General features: G+C 40.1%; 2 protein-coding genes across 7 annotated transcripts in view; both read right to left on the bottom strand.

Moving 5' to 3' along the window:
• Window positions 1–11,777, bottom strand: part of dqx1 (DEAQ box RNA-dependent ATPase 1) — an 18,174-nt gene extending 6,397 nt beyond the window's left edge. Inside the window, exons 1-4 of the mRNA XM_030064888.1 lie at window positions 11,443–11,777; window positions 5,371–5,767; window positions 3,666–3,859; window positions 1,590–2,037 (exon numbers count right to left, since the gene is read on the bottom strand). Of these exons, the coding sequence (XP_029920748.1) occupies window positions 1,590–2,037; window positions 3,666–3,859; window positions 5,371–5,703 (975 nt within the window). The 5' untranslated portion in view covers window positions 5,704–5,767; window positions 11,443–11,777. The remainder of the gene's footprint in view (window positions 1–1,589; window positions 2,038–3,665; window positions 3,860–5,370; window positions 5,768–11,442) is intronic.
• thnsl2 (threonine synthase-like 2) overlaps window positions 1–21,711 on the bottom strand; it is a 24,938-nt gene extending 3,227 nt beyond the window's left edge. Inside the window, exons 1-9 of one of the 6 annotated variants that reach the window (XM_030064892.1) lie at window positions 21,406–21,711; window positions 17,685–17,917; window positions 17,051–17,245; window positions 15,477–15,629; window positions 14,625–14,864; window positions 14,099–14,247; window positions 13,847–13,972; window positions 13,549–13,703; window positions 12,331–13,028 (exon numbers count right to left, since the gene is read on the bottom strand). In XM_030064892.1, coding sequence (XP_029920752.1) covers window positions 12,797–13,028; window positions 13,549–13,703; window positions 13,847–13,972; window positions 14,099–14,247; window positions 14,625–14,864; window positions 15,477–15,629; window positions 17,051–17,245; window positions 17,685–17,907 — 1,473 coding nt within the window. In that variant the 5' untranslated portion in view covers window positions 17,908–17,917; window positions 21,406–21,711 and the 3' untranslated portion in view covers window positions 12,331–12,796. Of the gene's footprint in view, window positions 1–12,330; window positions 13,029–13,548; window positions 13,704–13,846; window positions 13,973–14,098; window positions 14,248–14,624; window positions 14,865–15,476; window positions 15,630–17,050; window positions 17,246–17,684; window positions 18,626–19,194; window positions 19,402–21,405 lie in introns of those variants that run through there. The other 5 variants (XM_030064890.1, XM_030064891.1, XR_003929058.1 and 2 more) reach the window with 5 other exon arrangements.

Below are 21,711 nucleotides of genomic sequence, written 5' to 3'. Positions count from 1 at the left end.
TATAACAGATGCAAACCAGCTGAAAAACAAGGCAACTCCAATATGTGGTCTTCTGTACGTATCCTGTTAGTGCACTGTGTATGTGTGTGTGTGCTCTTCACTGAGGGTTGATCAGGTGAGTGTTGCCTTTGTCTGAAAAATCTAGCATCAGCTAACACAGGAATACATGCGAGGGTCTACATTGTGAACTGGAAACTGGGACGGACAAAGCCAAGGAGCAAGGGGTGTGGTGATGTTGACATAATGGGAGGTTTATATGTATGTGTGTGTGTGTGTGTGTGTGTGTGTGTGTGTGTGTGTGTGTGTGTGTGTGTGTGTGTGTGTGTGTGTGTGTGTGTGAGAGAGAGAGAGAGAGAGAGAGAGAGAGAGAGAGAGAGAGAGGACACCAGACACCTACAATGCAATATAAGCCTCTCAGGTAGACGTGTCCCTGTTTCACTACCCCACAAGGCAAAAGGAGAAATGTTCCACTATTCACCAAAGACTGAACATTTCTCTGACCTTTTTTCCATTTTTAAAACCATATTTTAGACATGGTTCACAGGGGGCTACTGGAGAGTTGTTGTAACTGAAATTAAATGAAACATTTATACCTCTTCCAGGGATAACTAATTGCAAAATATGTGTTTAACACTGTTTTCCTAACATAGAGATTAGGAATACAGATATTCAAAGCTAATTATTAACTTCACTGAAAGGTCACAGATTGATTAACTTGTGTGTAACACAAGTAACTTGTGTGTAACACAAGTTAATCAAGTATTAAGATAAAGATTTTGTGCTTGATTGGGTGCATGTTTATAGAGCTGCACCATTTTATTTTACAAGAAAATGTTAAAGTAAAATGCTGCTGAAGCACCTTTGAACGTTTGCACTACAGAGCTTGAATGGAGTGGAACGGTAATTACATTAATTCACTCATTTTGCTGGTAGAGAAAAAAACAGTGATTTTACTGCAGGTCTTTGTTATGGTGACAAGTCAGCAGGGCTGTAAAGAGTGCCACACTTGCTTGAGAACCATCCAGATATGTTGTGCTGTGACTGTAGCCTGAGAGCTGAAATTAATATAAGAATTATGAACATTTGAATGTGGTTACCCAAAGTGAATCGGTCTCTGTGCCATAAAACAGACCCTGGGGAAACGTTTGCTTTACACAACCAATTATTAGTGCTGTGGTTTATGAATGTAAATGTCTGTGTTAGCCGCATTACAAAGTGGGTGTTGTAACCAAAAATTCAAATTTGAAAATGGAGGGATTTTGATTATATGTTGTGAAATCTTTATTATACTTGCATGATTGGCAAACTGGTTTGTTACGGTGTAAAATATGGGTAAATTGTAGTTAACTGGCTAAACATTCAAAGTCCTTCGTATGGTCCTTTAAGACATTTACTCAAGTCAGCATACAACTATAAGAATTGGTTGGCCAATAAATCCCACAATATTCTTTCCTAAGGTCCATGTGGAGCGTTGCTGATGATCAAGGCAACATTGTATTGCCAAATTATCAAATGTTTTTAGATGTGCTGTTCCCTTCATAGAAAAGACAGCAGCATGCATCTGGAATAAACTGAATAAAACAAAGTACCTGTGGACTGGCCAGAAACACCATCACGTCTCCTTCCTCTCCCCTCCGGTGTAAATCCAGAACCATGTGACAGGCTGCGGCCATAGGTTCCCTCCCGGATTGAGGCTCCCGGTACACTGTCTCTACCTTGCCCGAATCCCCTGTCTGCCTTTCCTCCATGCCACTGTCCTCCACCTCGTCCTCCTCTTGTCCTCTGGTGTGGGAGTCCAGGGAGAGTACAGGGACATCGGGTCCCAGGAAGGCGGCAAGGCGAGGTGCCAGAGTTGGGTGAGTGAGGAGAACCACGCGGAGGTTGTCGGGTCTCTGGCGGCAGACATCACACAAGAGGCCCAACAGCACATCAGTAGGCACGGTGCGCTCCTGGAGCTCGTCCAGCACCAGCACTCCATACTGACGCAGCAGAGGGTCCGACATCATCTCCTCCAGCAGGAGAGAGTCATTGACAAACCTGAGGTGACAACAAGGGGAGTAGGGAATAAAGACAAGGAAATAATCAGTATTCTCTGAACAAAAATAGAGTTGGGATTTTAAACATTTCTGATGGGCTAAGCTGAACCTTAGATGGGCAGAAAACAATAAACAGAGGAGAAAACCTTTTGTTCCCTTTCTGCTTGTTGAAGGAAGGGACTTTATTATTTTTTGGAATTGAAAAACTGTTTAAGAGCTCTGGTTTGTGGTCAGTGTTTAAAAAAAATATTATCAAGTTAGCTAAAATGAGCCATGTGTCATACTACTGTTTAGCTTGTTTAGTTTGATTTAAAGTGTTACTACCAGGGCTGCCATGCGTCTTGCTCAGGTTAGGGTTAGGGGTTAGGGTTAGGCAAGCCCACGCAGGACAGACAATCTCCAAAGCCCCATTATAAGGTGGGTGTTCCAACCAAACATACATATTTAAAAATCAAGGGATTTTGATTGTATGTTGTGAAATCTTTGGCAAAATGTTTTATTGCAATGTAAAATTTTGGTAAATTGTAGTAAACAGGCCAGATGATCAAAACAACTGGTATGGTCTTCTACGGTATTTTGGCAACAGAGTGGGCTAGCAGCTGGAGAGACAACTTGAGAGTCTTTGTTTGACCTCAACAAAAGCCACTTCCAACATCCTGGTGTATAGTGAAACTGTCCTTGACACTTGACACTAAGTAGCTCTAGGTGTAAACATAGGCTAAATGACTGAAAATTGAAACTTTTTTCTGTTGTGCATTTATTTATTGCATGATTATTATTTTATTTCCACCTTTTTAAAACAGCACATGACAGTAAGGCTGAAGCAAGGACACGGGGATCAGCTTTCAATTAAATAGCAGTTCAATAACACCTTTACTGCCAACTTGGACTGTAAACTGCAAACAACAAAGAATAAGGAACTGAAGGTGTGGCAGTGCTGAGAGAAAGAAAGGCCATGTAACAATATCATGCAAAAACTGGTGATATCCCATAACACGATCTACTTTATGGCTGCAGAACAGAGGGTCACATAAAATAAGGATCGGTGTTGGGCTCAAGCACTAAAATATTACCAAGTGATTACTCATTTCTTGTTTCAAAAGTAATGCTACAACATTACTCATCAATATCCTGAGAGCAGAAATGTGTTACAGTATTTTATTTATTTATTTATTTATTTTTATTATATCTCCATAATTGAAATTTGGAACCCCTCCTTCATTCAGAAATCAACAGATTCAATTACCTGTTCTGTGAAAGTTTGAGGATCAAACAAAATTCATGACCAGTGATTTATTTATTCATTAATAATTTGTTTATTTGAAAATTGTCTGAGCAATGTGAGAACTTCTACCCACAGAAAGTCATTTAAGCATTTAAGTCATTTATACATTTAAGTCAGAAAATCCAGTGGTTTCCAAAGTGGTGTCAATCCAGCATCACTGCATATCTTAAATATATCATTCTAATCATAATAAATATAGCTTTCTTGTAAATAAAAAAAAATCTCTGATTTTCTGGTATTTGTTTTGCTTATTTTCTGTTACTTTTGTTTTCTTTTTTTTGTGTTGAGTTTTTACTAAGGTTCTGGTATGTTTTTTGTGTGTGTGCATATCTATGCCCTCTAACCTGAGCAGGGTGTCGGGTGTGCAGCTGTCATCATGAGGCACCCTGTAGCCCACCTCCAGGCCCAGACTTAGGTCCATCTCATCAGACACACGCAGGGCCAGACTCCCCGCAGCCACAGAGTAGGGCTGGGAGCAGCACACCAGGCCCTGAGAAAACTCGTGGGAGAGAGCGTACTCTACACACCACTGAGGCACCTGGAGGGAGGAGACAAATGAACATGAGAGAAGAAAATAAGTAAAGGAAGGTGAAGACTCAATACTACTGAAAAACAAAGGAAACATGAGTTGTTTGAGGCTGGGGACACATAACTTTACAGAGAGTGAAAGCTTAAGCCCCTGACACACCAAACCAACCCTCGACTCCTGTCTGTCTGTCCTGGGTCATCTGTGTCACATCTGTAGGGTGTGTCCCGCACCTTCACACCTGATGACTCTCCCTGTCAGCTTCCCAGCCGAGTCTTTTTTTTCTTTTGTTGTTTTTACTTTATTGATAATCATATGAAGCATTGGTACGGTCATAAATGGGTATCAAAATTTAAAAAAAATAACAATATAAAAAGAATTAACAGGGGACAGGGGATTCAATAAAAAAATAAAGTTAGGTTCTCAAGGCTTTCTAAATAGTTAAAGTTTTTGCAGCTTTTTGTTTTTTAAGAAATGTGTATGAGTGAGTAGATGTTCATTCTCACTGAGTAGTTGGGGTGTTATAATGGACATTTATCAGTATTTTTAACATTTTATTATCATACAAAAGGTTCAACTCCCGGACACCATCTGCAACTGACTGAGTATAACATTTTATAGAGAGGCTGAAAAAAATCTGACATTAACACAAGGAGCACAAAGGTCAAAGTCACAGTGCCCTGACAATAGATACAATCAGTATTCCTGCTCCTGATAAGAAGTAAAGAAACAAGGAAGAAAGGTGAAAAATGTTTTTTATAAATAGGACAGGAGCATTAATGCGTGATAATGTAGAGGAGGAATAATATAATGCAACAGAAAATGCACAGTGTTTCTTGATGAAATGAGTGTTCACGTTCAGAGCTGTGGGGCCCACTAGGCAGATGAGACACAGAGCCTAAAGCCCCGTCTTCCTTGATACAGGATGGTTGCACATGATGATACACCATACTACGCTCAACACCCAGCCCCCCACAACCAATCAGATTCTTTTGGAAAGCTAAATCAAATGCTTGGCGATAGTTTCTCACAAATTTTCTGTACATTTTTGGCTAATTTTCTCATCATCTTTCATTGGCTTCACTTGATGTCTATCGACAACATGCAAAAAAAAGATGACAATGAAATTAGCAAAAATAGGCGGGGAGCCCATGTAGCTCACCTGCGAGTGTGTACTACTTGTTAAGGCTGAGTCCTTACCGCAGCAGCCTAGGTTTGAATCTGAACCCAGGCCATTTGCTGTATGTTATCCCCTCTCTCTCCCCTGCCTTTCCTGTCTCTCTCTACTGTGACTATCAGTTACAACATGGCAGAAAACAGTACATACTATTAGCATTGGGATCATCTTTCCTTTCCCGGTGTTAGAAGTAAGCCACTATAGCTCAGTCAGAGAGGACTCTTATATTCATGTCACCAGGGAAAGTCTATTTCAGGGTTTCATAGGTCACTGTAAACAATGTAGTATGGCAAAACAGCCTGGTGACTAAATGCATGTAAAGTTAGTGTTGTTGGTTCCTTGTTACCTGGGTGCTTTTTCCAGTTCCACTGGGTGCACTGAGCAGCACCATGCTGTGGCTTTCCAAGTGCTCCAGCAGACTATATTTAAGTTTCCATACGGGCAACTTCCGCCTCTCTTCCAGCAGGGCGTAGTATCGTGAGGAGAAGGGTAATCCGTCGTATGGGTTCACTTCCAGGTCTCCCAGCCCTTCCTCCTCCCCTCCTTCACCATCCCCATCATCCTCTAACTCCCCAGAGAGGAGGGAGGAGACGGACAGAGAGTCCAAGGTTTTTGGGGACCGCAGCCGGGATCCAGGGGAGAGGAAGGTGCCAGAGGGATTGGCTGGTGGTGATGACATCCTCACCAGTGGGTGAGGATGAGGAGGGAAGAAGAGGCTGGTTCAAGGAGGGGCCTGAGATTACCTGCAGAGAAAAGAGGGAGAAAAGAACAGAGTGATGCACACATGGAGGGCAGGATGTTTTCAATTGCTGAAACCACAACCATGCTAATAAGGAAGAAGATGTTGTGCTACATTGACTAGTGTAGACTGACCTGTCCAAATCAGCAATTCTGAACCCTTTCCGGACCGTTAATTACATCCACCTTAAGCCCCTCAGACCCTCATTTATGAAAGCCTTCTAACTAATTTAGTGTAACTGTATAACATGATAGAGTAGGCCCTTTGCTCATAAGGGTCATTTGTCTACCCTCTCTAATTAGGATGCTTCCGAGTGAATTAGAGTGAAATTAAACAAGTTAGCATTTTGATGGCCAAAACAGCCCGAGAGTCTTTTTGACAACCACTAATTTAACTCACAAGCAAACGCTCAGGGTCAACCAGGTCAATATACAGGATATTTTATCAGCAATACAAACAGCTTCAAATTTGGCCTCACACTTCAACACAGTGTAGTGAGGGTGAAATGGCTCACTTCGCTCAGTTTCTGTCTCAGTTTTGAGGCTGCAGTTCAGTCTGTTGAGTTGTGTATTTTTTCATTTCATTTGCTTTGATTTTTTGCTCCCTGATGTTAAGTACACAGCAACTGACTGCTACAGTTTACAACTTCCATGTGCACCTCACACACAGTTGAAGGATTACTGTTCCGCAAGATGACTAACATAGCTGCCTCTCTGTTTGCACATATATTTCCTTGGCCTCACCTTCCACAGAAAATATCAGATCAGGTCTGAATTTTCTCCTGCTTTTCTCTCGGGTCATCTTTTTGGCAAAGACAGGAAAGCTGATGGTTTGTACTGTGACTGTGATCTCGAGGCCAAGGACTTTAGTCAAGTGTTGGCTGCCTTGCTCCCTGTGCTGAGGACTTTCTCTGTTTTCCAAAACTGGCCCTGCAGCAGTACCAACAGCATGTCTGAAATTTTTTAACTCTGGAATGCTTTCTTCCCCCCACAGACATTTATACTAAACACAAAATAACACTGAGATGCCACTGCCTGTCTGACAGCAGGCCTGGACATAAAATTACAAACGTTATTGTTTTGACTTGAGTACACATTGTGTGTACTAATTATCATGATACTGTATTCACTGAGCAATAGACAAAGTTTGCTTGCCTGGTCATATTGGTTTTAGGACTGTAAAAGGACCTCAGTGAGGACTGAATGCGAAGACTACTTCAGAATAAACACATATTGGAATTTACTTTTCCATTAAGGCTCTGTTTCATATCACTTCCTGTAATCCAAAGTCAGTAAACACAAGGACAGGGACAAATTAGAACAAACCCCTAAAACTGCCTTAACCTTCTAGAAATCTAAGTGAATTCAATTCACTGGTTTTCTTTCAGATACATGGAAAAAAGGTGATTAGCAAATTAACAAGAAATGACCTGAAAATCAGAAACAACTTAGTAAAAGGTTAAAAGAAAATTACCAGAAAACTGACAGAAATTAGAAACAAATACGAAACTATTCAAAAGTATTATATATTTAAAATTAAATTACAAGACAATTATCATAAAATTGCCCAAAAATACCCCCCACACATACACATAAACAAATTTTAAAATGCTAATTTTGTTCAGAGTGACACATTACTTTTCAAAATAAAAGCCCATCCACAGGCTCCTGGGGTTCAAATGGTTAACCACCGACTATGTGTGTGCTGGTGGAGTGCCCACTATACAACTGAGCTGATATTCCACTTTGTCTCTCCAAAGTGACCCTGTGACAAACCGTAAAGCCACAGCACTTCAGGATGTGACCTGCTAAGTGAGATGTTCCATAGGCTAGCGCCAGCCGCTATGTGGCCATCCCAGTTAACCCACAGTTAACCCAGCTTAGCACAGACACTGTCAATAATCCTTGCCATGTGTGCCCAGCAGTTATACCTACAAGGGCAACTACAACTCCAGAAAAACTGTCAGCATATGAACATTTACATTACCATTTAAAACTTTGATTACAATTTAAAATTTCATTGAAGTACAGAACATAATAGTGATTACTACCAAATTAAGGTTTTATCTGTCTTTTAGTCTACACAGTATTCCATACCATCTGAGAAGCAGTTCTGTGGTGGTGTGTGTGAATGAAGATCATGTAATTAGCAAAGATCCTGACTGTGCACTAGTCCTGTGTTGAAATAAAACTGCCAAGTGTTGATTTTGACAGACAATTTTGATTTAGTTTTAATCTTAGTCTTTTGACTACGATGCAATTTAGTTTTACTCATTTGAATTTTATTAGCTTTAGTCTAGTTTTTGTTGTTGAATCCAAAAGTTTAAATGAATCATTTTTCACATTTTTTCTCTGTAAGTTCCTCATTAAATTGTTTATTAGTAATAGTTATCCACAGATTGATCTACATTCTGCATTAAAGCTTGTATTTTAATATCAAAAGTAAAGCTTGCCCATATATGTATTCCCTTCCAAACTGCGGTCAGGAGCTGTGTTTTCATCAAATTCTAGCATTTCCACCTCATGTTTTACTTGTTGATGAAATTTCATGATTTTTCATCATAGGTTTTGTTAACCAAGATTCAAATTGCTTACACGAGTGAAACTGCAGGCAATTCCAAAACAATACAAATTATGGAGAATTATCAATACAATTAATGGTCTATTATTAGAGCAACATTAGTACATACACAATGCTGCACACAGTATACTTATAAAAAGTTAAATGTACGCAAAGGCACATAATTGGGTTTGTTTACAAATTTTCCCACATACATTGTAACATTTAACTACTATGTGCACATGAGCAGCATGACATTAATGTTTGCATTTGCACAAGAGGTGTAATGAGCGCCAAGTAGTTGAACTAGATTTAATTCCTGAGGTTGAAAAGCATGACTGCATCCATAAAGACTGTGCACTTATTGTGAATAGCAGGGGATTACACATTACTGTCACTTAGCTGACAACAAATATTAGTAGACAGGAGCAGCAGCAGGTTTTTAAGACTGACTGTAGAAAACATGCATGTCTCTCCTGTGACACAAAAGTGCATCCTGTCTTGGCACACCTTAAATAGAAAAGTTACCAGTATCATCAATACTCAAATGAGCTGTTCTAGTGCATGATAATGCAAAGTCTGGCTCACAACAGTGAGTGTCTTTGTCACTCGTGACAGGAGCTTTATAAGCCATGTTTCAATAAGTCAGGGCTCAGCCTACTTTACAAACAGACAGGGAGCTCCAAAGATGCCAAGTGCACTGTAAGGTTTCAGCAAGGTTTAGGGGCAGCTGACAAAACTTTGTGGAAAGCTTGGTCAAAGGGCAAGGAGAATCGATTGTCCTTTCACACCGACTGGCCAAAATGGAGTGTGATGGTGGGCATGGCTTATCACAAAAAGGTGCACAACTCGTTTATAGGCACGTTTTAAGTGTCAGTGTTTGAGTGCAGTGCAAAGACAGGAATAATGCCCGGTAACCAACACACCAAAATTTTTATTCAACATTTACGTCAATTCATGCATTTGAGTCAATTTAAGATCAAATGCATAAACTGAAGGAACTGACGGGATTACATTTCACTGCGATTATTCCTTACATGGTTAGGCTACATGTTGGGCCATCAGAACTCTTAATTTAAACAACACACACACACCATAACAAAATTACTGTCATCTGCTGAGCACTTTAACCTTTTACTGCAATAAAATATATTTTTAAGACCAATACGCATTTTTAAGTAATATCCATCCTTTTTATAGTATTTATTTCAGTTTCATATTTAGTGAATGAGTGTTTGTTATGTGTCTTTAATGTGTCTTATTAATTGCATTAACTGCACTGACCAGGAGTTGCACTTTTAATTTCACTGAACTTGTACAATGACAATAAGGGCTTTGTATTCTATGCGACAAACTTGACTGACTGATTCTGTGTTCAACTCTAGTAATGATACGATGTTTCAGTTCATGTGCTCTGTGTTTCATTCTAATGATGCAGTGTGTCCGTTCAAGCAGAGCCTATATGGAGAGAAAGCCCAGCCAAGTCCACCAACTGCTGTGAGACAGAGAAGTGCCACATTCCTCTTGAATCTGTCCACAGGTTTCCACACAACATGCTATATTCAGTCGTCCTCAGACATCTGAGTTTTGGTACTGTAAATATCTGAACAACGAAATTTTTACAAACTTCTACTGTTTATAACTTGCATGGCAAGTTATAAGCAATTTTTTTTTTTTTTTTTAGAATGGCAGCTGCCACCCTATGCCACACCCTAGATCTGCCATTGGTTTCATGTGTCCTGTCATTTCCAGGTCTCTTGAATGTAGCGCCTGAAGAATGATGTTTTCATTTGAGAAAGGCCCCTGGCTGCAATGAACATGGTTTGATAGTGCAGAAGAATGGTTGTAATTGTTTTGGCTAAATCGGATGGTGGCATGACCGGAAACAAGTGCACTTTGTGTGTGTTTTTTATGACAACTCTTCTCTCTAGAAATTGAAACACCGGGTTTCTTCAATAATAATTCCTATGGGGGGCTATCAGTTTCTAACATCATGTAAACAGCCTAACAGACTACTTCTCTGCTGCCATTTTGTAACTGTGGCACCACTGCAAGCATTTTTATGTAGTTACATACATAAAAATAAATGACAAACTGAATGCATTGTTTTCACTTGGGGAACAAACTACAGATAACCAGCAAAATGATGGAAACAAGGTTATTATTCCACAAAGTTTGTTGTAACTTCACTGTTATTATTCAGTTACAGCAAACGACAACATCATTACTAAGACAAAACACAGTGACCTGACTTTACCATCTCCATAAAAGTGCATTCATCTTAAAAATGGGCATACTGGTGCAGAACTGCACATATTGATGTTTGGACCCTGTACAGTCTAGTGGGATGTCATAAACTCTACTGCGCCTCAATATTGGGGGGTGGAGGTGGGGGCACTGGGGCACCTCCCCTTTGATTAAACCCTAGAGTATACATGTACAGACTACATATCTATAGTTGTATATAATAGATGAATAGCCATATAGATAAATAGACACACATACAAATAGACACACATACAAAGATGTATACGTATACGTAAAAAAGAAAAAAATACAAAACAAAACAAACAAACAAACAAACAAAAAACCTGAGTCACTTTTACCTCTCTCGAGTGTTAGATGGTTATCTCAATATTAAAATAATAACCCACGGGAGGAACCATAATGCCAGTTTGTGGGCAACTAAGTCTAAACAGTAAATGTGCACAAGGATGCTCTGAATGACAACAGCTATTTACATTGGAGATAACAGCTTTTCTCGTATGCGACTGGGACAGTGAACGAAGTATTTGCTATTGTGGGTATTTCAGGTGGAAAGGCTGAATTCACAGTGAGCAGCAAATGTGAGCTGGGTCTACAGGCCAGAATAAAGGCTGCGTAACGCTAGTGTGTTCACGGTAATAAGCATCCATTTAAGGTGTAATACACCGTCTTGTCTAGCTCCGCCGTCTTTCACAACACCACCTACCGTGTTGCCTCACTCCTTATCTCCTTGGTTGCCGATCACACCTGCCAGGGGCGACGTGTCAGGTGACAGTCACACAGGCGTATACAGCAAAAAACACACAAAAATGCTAAATGACAGTGTAAATATTTCCCAGTGTGGACACGTCTTACCTCTGACACATATCGGCAAAGGAGGCAGAAACCGAGCAGAAACGGACCGTTGACAGTCGACTGTTGTGTCGGTTCACAGCTCCAACCTAACCCCGGTGTCTACTGTGGCACAATAAAAACGCCTTCACATTTCGGAAAACGCGCGAATAGAAAGCAGGGAAATTGGGAATAATGGTCGACGGCTGTCCGGTGTCTCTCTCCGTATCTCCTTTAGGTGCCAGGTTAATTCGCGACTGCTGACATTGATGATAAAAGAGCGAAGGTGTTGTCAGGCTGGTCTAGCTTCCAGGCGCCATGTTTGTGAGCTGGAGTCAACAGTCAGGGGGGAGGAGCTGTCAAACCCGGTGCTGCGTTCACGGTCCCTCGTAAAACTCCCACTACTGAACACAAATACAACAACAGACAAAGAGGACAACGGCCATGTGATGCATCCAAGTCCCGCCCGGGTCCGGAAGTACACTTCCCCGGTAATTTCTCCTGCGTTTCTCCCATAGGACTTTACAATCATACGAATGTAAGATATTTATGATTTGAATTGATCTAACCAACTCTAAAATGGGCTATATCCTTATAAAATGGATTAAAATAATGAATAAATAATTAAGTTTGCAATGAAACAGCTGAACGGCATAGAAAACATTTATTATATTATCATTATTATTATTGTTGTTGTTGTTGTTGTTGTTGTTGTTATTATTGTTATTATTATTATTCATTTGCATAAAATACATTTGTGTTTCAAAAAAGAGTGCAGGAGTAATTGAACACTGAATTCTTTTTCATTACTTAGTGCTGTGTTATCCCAATGGAAATAAACATAAAGATAAGATAAGATAAAAGATAAGATATTCCTTTATTAGTCCCACAGTGGGGAAATTTCAAATAAATAAATGTTGAGTAATGTCACGAGACATCCTTACACGCTGAGACCAAAGTCCATGAGGTAAGGTCTTCCCCAGGAACATCACGTCCTGGGTCGAGCTGAGGAGTGAGATGCATGAACCAAAGACAAACACTGTCACCTTAACACTGTTCTATTATCAGTGCATGAACTCCATAAAAAGCACATAGAAATATAAATTACAGATTCAATTGATGTTTGTCAGTAAAATCAACTTATGAAATTGAATTGTTAGGGGTTGCACATTCATCGCCTTTAGCAATATGCAGACTATTTGTCATACACTACTGATTATACAAAATACTTAACACTAGAACTGCCACGGTGTAAATTTAATCCCTGACTGATCTGCCCATCAATTAGACATCTGATTGCTTGGTCAGATTTGATCCTAACATTTCACCTATAAATCTCTAAATTAAACTGCTAAAATACTGAAAATGATGATATCCTTCACGAGCTGTTATAGTAAGGTACTCTGTTTCTCCTTGCTGAGCTTATAGACTGGATGGCCTCTCTCAGTCGGTCTTCCCAGTCTTTGCTCCAGTTCAGGCTCCTGTCCAGGTTTAGGCAGCGAGTGGCCATCTTGTCAAGCAGCCGCACTGCCTCAGGGGGGTCAAAGGTCAGCCCTGCCCTCTGCACCGCAGTCTGAAACTTAGCTGGAGATGCTGTGGCTACATAACACCTGCAAAAAGAAAATGAGTAAGTAAATTATTTTGAAGTTGTATTTGAGTGTTGTTTAAATAGCGCAAGACCACACCAAATTAAGTAAAGCAATGTCAGACTTTCATAGAGTACACTTCATACACCGGGAAATTCTGTGTTTTTTCAATTAAAAATGAAAAAGCACAATACATACTGCCAATCTGCCATAAATAAATATATAACATGGAAAAATATACCTTAAAAAACTTGGGGGTGTGTGTAACTTGGGTGAAAATCTTAACCCAGATTCAGACATCACTATGATATTCATATTGTTTTGTTTACAGCCACAGGTTAAGAAGTTAAGAAGTTAGACTTGGAGTAAAACTCAAGTCTTTGGCTGTTTCTTCCACCGACTGAAAGTGCAACAGCAGCTTCCTCTTTCATGTCATCCAGGGATCACACAAGAGCCTCATTGGCTTATTTCTCACTGTCAGGTCAGACGTGTTATGGATGATTTACTGTGTGTGTGGGTGAGTGCATTGATGTGTGTGTTTGACCTGTTAACCCGCGGGCTGTGAGGACAGTGGTAGTGGTGCCAGACGGCTACAGCTGTATGGGGACACAGTAGGTACTGGTTGTCTTCCCAGCATCTCCTCATCGTGTCTAAGATCTCCTCATCAGTTACCATCCCTGTTGACAAAACGTCAGACAGCTAGAAATAGAAAAACAGAGAGGAGGATAATGAAGAGACGCTGCGCAGATAACAAAGAGAAACGGTGATCTGTGGTTTTAACAAAAAAACCCTTAACACAGGAGAACACACGACTGGTCTAGAAAACAGTAAATGACTGGTACCAGTTTGTGGAGGTTTGCAGGCAGAGTGTGTCTGTGGGAGTTTTGAAACTCCTCCATCATGCTTTTTACTAAGGCTCCATCTCCACCAGACAGCAGCCAGAACACACGCTCCATGTTGTACGGATCCTACAGGCCAGAAATCAAACCATACGAGACAGAGGTTCACAAACTGATTTTATGTTAATTTCCATGGTTTCTTTAAAAAAAAAAGTGGGAAAAAGGCAATGCTGGTGATAAGTGTAGCTGCAGTACCTGGATGTCTATGGCTGGGGCCAAAGTTTGCCTGACGTTCGCTGCCATGGAGAAGTCGCCACTCTGTACCGTCCTATGTACTGTATCATTGACATTCACCATGGCCACAAGCTGCAGTGGTAAGCCCATCTGCTTTACTATACAGCCAGCTGAGAGTGAGGGAGGGAGAAAGAAAAGCATAAAAATCTGACAGCTGTTCTAACAAGTAATGGATTATTGACTGCATGAAATGACTGACATAAATTCTTAAAAATAACTCCAAGAGTACAACCCCTTATTTAAAGAATTTGTTCAATTAGAGGACACTGCACCACATTTGTCAAGTACAGTGGGTATCTTCAAATAAGGACAGATACATGGAGAGATAGATCGATGGATAGACCCTCTATATTCACTTAGGATGGTAATATGCTCCTGGAAACCAGAGGAAAATAGGACTTGACTGATGTGTGATTGTACTGTAGGCCCTATTTTATCACAGTTTCTTTCAGCACCATTCATCCCGCCATGTCTTGACTCTTTTCACCTGCAATATTTCCTGCCCCTCCGGTGGGCACCACCACCTCCAAGACAGGCAGGGGTTCTCCAGCCTCAGCCTGGTCCACACCGCTCATCTCAAGGTAAGCATAGATGAAGTGGGCGAGCTGTATCATGACTCTGGACCAATTAACTGAGTTGAGGCTCATAAGGCCGTGGCCCTTGACCAGCTCCTGGTCGGCAAACAGACGGCGTAAGGGCTTGTCAATATCATCCGAGCTACCATCACCTAAGGAGTGAGAAGGGAAGGGGTCGAGGGTTAGCAAAAATAAATAAATAAAATAAAATAAAAAATCAATGCATCAGTGTAATGGATGAATTTTTCCTCCTCTAATTACTACTGCTACTAACAATAATCATATTCAATACAATATGTTACAATACAATACAAGTTAAGACAAGCATAGTGCGTATGATCTCCTCTTATTCTCTTCTTGTTCTAATTCAACTCCCCTATTCAGTGTTTCCAGACACACGCAGAAAAATAATGGTCCTAAAATGGTTCTTTAAAAAACTGTGAGGTTCTGTTAAGTCCCATCAACTGCTAAAGAACCACTTTTTTAAGTGAATGGTTCCTTCTTTAAAAAAATGTTTTGTTAAACCAACTGGCTCCACCAAGAGCTATTTTGAAAAAGGTTCTTTAGAGAGCTTTTTGGGTTAAAGTTCTTGGAAGAATCATTTCTGGTTCATCAAAAATCCCTATGGCTTCACTCCGAAGCACCAGCTGGCACCTGTATTCATACTGTTTGTATGAATTGATTGCTAGAAAAATATTCTACAGAAAAGACTCTATTTGAGTCTCTAAAAATTAATTACAGTGATTTGGTCCCTGCTTGTTTACCTGCAAACACATGGACATTGTCCTCCAGGCAGGTGATCATCTGTTTCTCTTGGACAGGTGTGATGCGTCCCCGGGGGTAAACCACCACCACATCCACCCCACCAAGACCTTTGGCACTTTGGATGGCCGAGCCACCAGTGTCACCTGAGGTTCCTGTTAAAGAAATCAACAAGTTGCAAAATTCATACTTTAAATTATCTACTAAATATGTGTCCACAACAACCATGAAGAAATCTTTCAGAGGGTTCTGATATCTGTATCTTTGTTGTAACAAGCTGTAACCAAACAGAGAGCTATATACAAACATGGGGGACACTATTGAATTAATGGTGACATGTAATAACAGCCAACCAAATGTTTTTTTGTAGGGTTAATTCCAGATTTGATCTATATCATTTGAACACTACTACCAGCAAATAAGAAGGTATACAATTGTGATGTACTTTCATTTAAAAAATGTTTTGACAAAGACTATTGTTGCATTTACTATCGTTTACCTTTTGAATTCTCAAACTAGAAGAGGAAAGTGGTCTGTGCAGGAACCTACACCCTGAGTTTTACTAATAAGCTCCCTGAAAACCCTACCATTACAATACAGGTGTTAGGCCCTGTCTACAACTGGTATTAAAATACATCTTTGGTGATTCGGTCACAAGCGGACAGCGTTCAGTCCGTCTGTTTGCACCTGGCATTAGAATCAGTCTTCATATGCGTCTCACCTGCCCACTTGTGATCGGATCTTAGTTTCCTGGTCTATATGCAAATCACATCATATCATTTCCATGTGGGTTGGTTTTTTTTAGTTGAGAGAGAGAGAGAGGAAGGGAGGGAGGGATAGAGAGAGAGATGTATTGTCATATGGACAGTAAAACAGACTATTATGCTGTTAAACAAAATTCTTACTTTGCTAGTCCACTTTCCACACAAAAAATGGGATGGCATTTACCAGGCATCAGGCATTTAACAAAATGAGATATCCTTGCTCACTCCAGCCTCATTTTAATGTGCTGTCAGTTATTTAAGACGTATTTCACAACTGTTAGTTACTGCAAGCTCGACTGGATCACATCAGTTGTCAACTTGTCAATACAATTTGCAGAGTTGTACTGGCACCTTTCTCAAATCATTTCTTAAATGATGTCTTTAGGGGAGCTCATATTAAAGGCAGCTGAGTTCCGTTTGTGTTTTTATTCATGAACCAGCTGCTTTATAGCCGACCTGCACTTCGGATTTGGCCCAACAGCTGATAGTTCAGCTACTGGTTAGAGTCAGGTAGGAGATTTTTTTCTATTGGAGAAGTGACAGTGTCAGGGGTGTTGGGCTGGACCAGATCTTAAGACAGAGGACGTCAAGCGAGTAGGTGGTCCTTCAATGCGTCCAGGGACACGTGTGTTTACACTTCTCATGCGATTTGTCCCAGGCCACCTTGGAATGTGGCCTGAGTGATTGGATCTCAAGGCGCATTGAGGACGAATTAGGTGGTATTTACATCTGTACTTAGAGGTGTCAGCTTGTGACTGGATCACTCAGGACAGATGTTAATACCAGGTGGAAACAGGGTTTTAGTTTCTTACCTACAAGTACAGTGGCTCTGCGGTTCTCTTTTTGCATGAAATAGTCAAGGAAGCGCACGGTGCAAGTCATAGCTAAGTCCTTGAAGGCCATGGTGACTCCATGGAAGAGCTCCAGGACCGACAGACCCTCCTTGAGCCTGGCAATTCGGACGACCTCGGGCACCGAGAAACCAGACAGGGCTGCAGACACCAAGGCTGAGGCAGTGGAGGAGATGGAGATACAAAAGAAAGGAACATGTCGGGATAGCTTTTCATTGTGTATTTATTTTGACTTGAATTCACTCTGCCTTTAATTTTCCATTCTTCTTTCTTTCCTGTTTTATGTCTTCAACTGTTGTTTGTTTAATCTGTATAATCTAATTTTACAACATGACATTCAAAGTAAATTAAGTTCATTTATATTTAGTACTAGTAGAAGTAGCAGTAGTAGTAATAGTAATAGTATCAGTATTATACTTATTATCATTAGTAGTAGTAATAAGTTATTATTGGAAGTAGTATTATTATGATGGTTGTGTTGCTGTTGTTGTAATTATTATTTGTAGGAGTATTAGTATTAGTATCATTATTATTATCATTAGTAAAAGTTTGAGTACATTGGTGCAGAGCGTGGGTCTCTTCCAAACTGTCTCACCCTCCAAATCTGCTCTGGGGATCAGCTGAGTGGGGATGAACAGTGATGCGACCTCCACCACCAGTTTGGGGTAGGACAGTCCTCTCCAACACCTCAGGGTGTCAGGAGTCAGCACTGGCAGGCTCTCAGGCATGAACATCCCCCCGTCAGGAGCATAACCTGAAAACAGGACATCTCGGAAGTCCCATCCTCGGACCTCGCCCCGAGTACTGCAGTACAACATCAGGCAAAATCTATGAATGGAGACAGAGCAGAAACACTGCATATGAAATGCACAGACACTCTGCATAGTGCACCTTTTTCTCGTAAAGCAAAAAAAAAAAAAAAAATCCTCTTTTGGGTATGCATGCATTGTTACATATCAATCTTGTTTTCAGTGGATTTCAGGAGTTATTTTATGATTTTATGGAAATTTTAGCGGCAATTTCCTGCACCTCCCAAAAAGCCTTTCAACAAGACCCAAAGAAGGCACGTGAACATGTTGCATTCAAATAAATGTGTGTGTTTGCATGAACATGTAAATCCATTTCCATAGCCCTTTAATGTAATGACATTTCTGACATCAACATTTACCATTAACAACAGGCACATCTTAGCTGGTCTTACACCAGCCAAAAAGATGATTGTATGTCAATGGAAATCACTGCACTTGTTATCTGTGAGGCAGTGACTCTTAACACACACCGACAGTACACAGATAGAGCTTTCCACTGCAGGATTATGTAACACTATACATTATAATGTTACTTGTTGGCTTAGTCTTATGGACAGAGTTCAATCTTTGCTTCATCTTTGTCTCCATAAAAGTGTTAATTCTTTACTACTGAACCATACATAAGCACATACACACATGGTACATAATAATCCTAATCTGGTGATACATTAATACATGGTGGACAGCAGGGTTCCATTGTTGGGGTTGGGGATGGTAGTTTTATGATTTTTTTTTGTCTCATGTTTTTCTTTGTTTTTTGTTTTCAGAAAGTTTTGATACACAAATTCACAATGGAAATGTATCTAAATTGATCTTAAGTGTGGCTGTGCTACGTTTGAGTGAATATAAGATTTGAAGATTTGAAAAGATATTTTTTTAAAAAATCCAAAATATTAAGAGACTGTAAAGTTGTATCACATCCACCAGAGCAGCTTCAAACGGCAACAATAAAGTTTCATTCTGCAAAACCATAAATGCTTAGACAGCTTTGTCGGAGAAACACTGTCCTGGAACTGGCTACCTAATGAAATCAGCTGCAAATGTCACCATTTTTAAGAGAGGTACCAAATTCTGGTTAATTCAGCAACAAATATGTACTCACCTAACCCTAACTCTAACCCTGTTGCATCAACCATATAACTGGGTAAGTACATACATACATTTGCTGCTCTAAGACTGTGCATGTTTTTTTTTTTTTTGTTTGTTTTTGTTTTTTTACAGTAAACAGAGACACAGGGTTATTAACAAGACCAGCAATAGCTACCATTGGCTGAAACACACAGAGAAGAGCATCACCTACGGTAACCAGTCTTCAAGGGAAAAGAACCACCCTCCACGTCCTTGACACACTGCTGACTGGCAGCTGATCTCCTGGAAGTGCAGTGCAAAGACACCACAGCAATGAGTGCTATGGTACCAAGTTAGAGTCTACATTTAAAAAGTAAAGGATTTCATGGATTGCCACTATAGGCTACTACCAAAAAACTGCTTCAAGTGTAACAATTTAACTTAAAATTGGTAAGAAGATACAAAACCAAACAAGTCCAGTGTCTAAGCACTAAGAAAGAGCTCCGTGACCACTCACCACCAGGAAGACTGCTGATGACTCAAATCCTCTCTCAGTGCCACTGATGTGTACCAGTGTATAACTGACTTGCACACTGGATTACTGAGTGTTTAATTCCCTTTGATGAGAGTTATCATATTAGATCTACAAAGCAATCGGTTTGTAGGTCCCCATGTCTAAGTCAAAGGTAAAGGTGATGTTGAACTTTGGAACAACTTGCCAATGAAAAGATGATAAGCAAACTCTTACAACCCCCCGTATTATCTTTAGAGTTAAGTTGACCTATTTCAAAACTCTTCTGGCCTTCCTATTATCTTGAGGGTCCTATTTCATGTTTAACATCAATAAAATCATGATAGCACTTTTTGCTTCACATTTAATGACTTTTCCTAATATAAAGGGGACAACAACTGGGTAAACATAAAATTGGCATGATATGTTTTCAATGTCCTTCCAATGTTCTTCGTGACATGGTGGAAAACTCAAGTTTAGAAACTCCTGGTTCTCACTGAGCCAGAATCCTCTCTTGGTAGGATTTTGGGTAAAGGACCTATTCTGCCAGCCAGATGCTCCAGCTGGTGTTTTGTCTACACCATGATCATGAGAAGAGCCCATTTCAATAACCCATCCACAGGGATTCATCACTTCACCAGTTATCAGACCTGACATTTCCAACATGGTGCAGAATGTGGAAGTGTGTTGTGGCTGAAGAAGAATAGGCCTTGTATAATAACTTTGTTTATAAGGATAAGTTACAAAGAGCTCAGTGCAGGTCAGTGCATTAGCAACGACAGTAAAATACAATAGCAAAACATACATACAGTGTAGTGAACGAAGTAGAAAATAGGCATAAATTAGGACACTTAAAAAATTCAAAAGTTAAAAGGTCTATGAGAAAAAAAAGTTTTACAACTTACAAAGAGGAACAGGAGCTTCATTCAAATGGATTTAGAAAAAAAACCCAAAAAAACAAAAACAAAGAAGACTGTGAGAGGCACACACTTCCACAGAAACTCAACTGTATTTTGTAGAAAGGTCCATGGATGTTTGTATCATTACAATTATTGTATTATTATTATTAGACAGAAATCAACTTGAACTTCTGAAGAAATCACTATATATGACAAGGAAATGCATTCTGTGGAAATGGATGAAAGAACAACCACTAACTGTTAATTAACGGTACAGTTAAAGATTTGAAATTCTGCCCTTCGAGAGGCTAAGCACACTTTCTACCTACACACATTTCTGAAATGTTTAAGGTAAGTGAAATGCAGATTACATTGGTTGTATAAGGTAAGGCTTGAACAGGTGTAAAGTATGCGACAGGGGCATGCATGTGAACAGTACTGTGGAGAAGCATAGGAATATTAAGTAATATTTAGCAAATAATTTGTAGGGCTATGGTATACTGAACTACAGGGCCAGGCAATACTTCAAATGCTGAAGGGTTTGGATTTAATGGATCTGTCTAAATATACTAAGTCGAATATTATGGCCCTCAGGTATGTAGGAGCAGTTAAGGGCTGGGAGTCCTGATTTCTCAGAATCAGAATTACTTTATTGATCCGTGAGGGGAAAGTGGGTCAGTTGAAATAGAAAAAGAAAAGAAAGAGAAAATAAAAATTATTTATGACATAAGTCATGATGTGTGTAACAGCTGTATATGTTTATTGATGGTTAGGACTAATTTGTGCAGGGATTAAATTGAGGGCCAGTGACAAAATAGATATCTTAGTCTTGTGTGTGGGGGGGAATGGGGCAGGAATATGTTTTATGTGATTACAAGAGGTTTGTCACTGTGTTACACACAGCTGGTCCGGTACCGGCACACATACAGTTAATTATTAGTTAGTGTGATCCTGTTGCCCTGCGGGTTAAATCGAGCAGCTCCTGGCGGCTCACACAGACTATGAGGACCTCCACACGGCTTCACTTACGTGGCTGAATGTAGTCCGTCCACAGCCGCAGGTTTTGGTTAGAAAGCGTTTTCCTGAATGAACGGCCTTGTCCCTGTAGCTGTAAGACTGCACTATACCGCGTTCACGTCCCACCGTAAACACACGACGATACCGACCGGCTCCAACCCGCTACTCAACCGACCAGGACGGAAAATATGACAAAGTGTCTGGACAGTGGTAAATCGGCCGATATAATTAAATTAATACACTAATACTAAAGCAATAGACCCATAACACTACCTTACTTCACTTTAAGGTTCGCATATTTAAGCTCGATCATGTCAA

Source organism: Myripristis murdjan, chromosome 12 (genome assembly GCF_902150065.1).
Source record: "Myripristis murdjan chromosome 12, fMyrMur1.1, whole genome shotgun sequence".
Classification (NCBI taxonomy): domain Eukaryota; kingdom Metazoa; phylum Chordata; class Actinopteri; order Holocentriformes; family Holocentridae; genus Myripristis; species Myripristis murdjan.
Note: the sequence above shows the minus strand (reverse complement) of the source record. Positions and strands in the feature narration are given on the sequence as shown.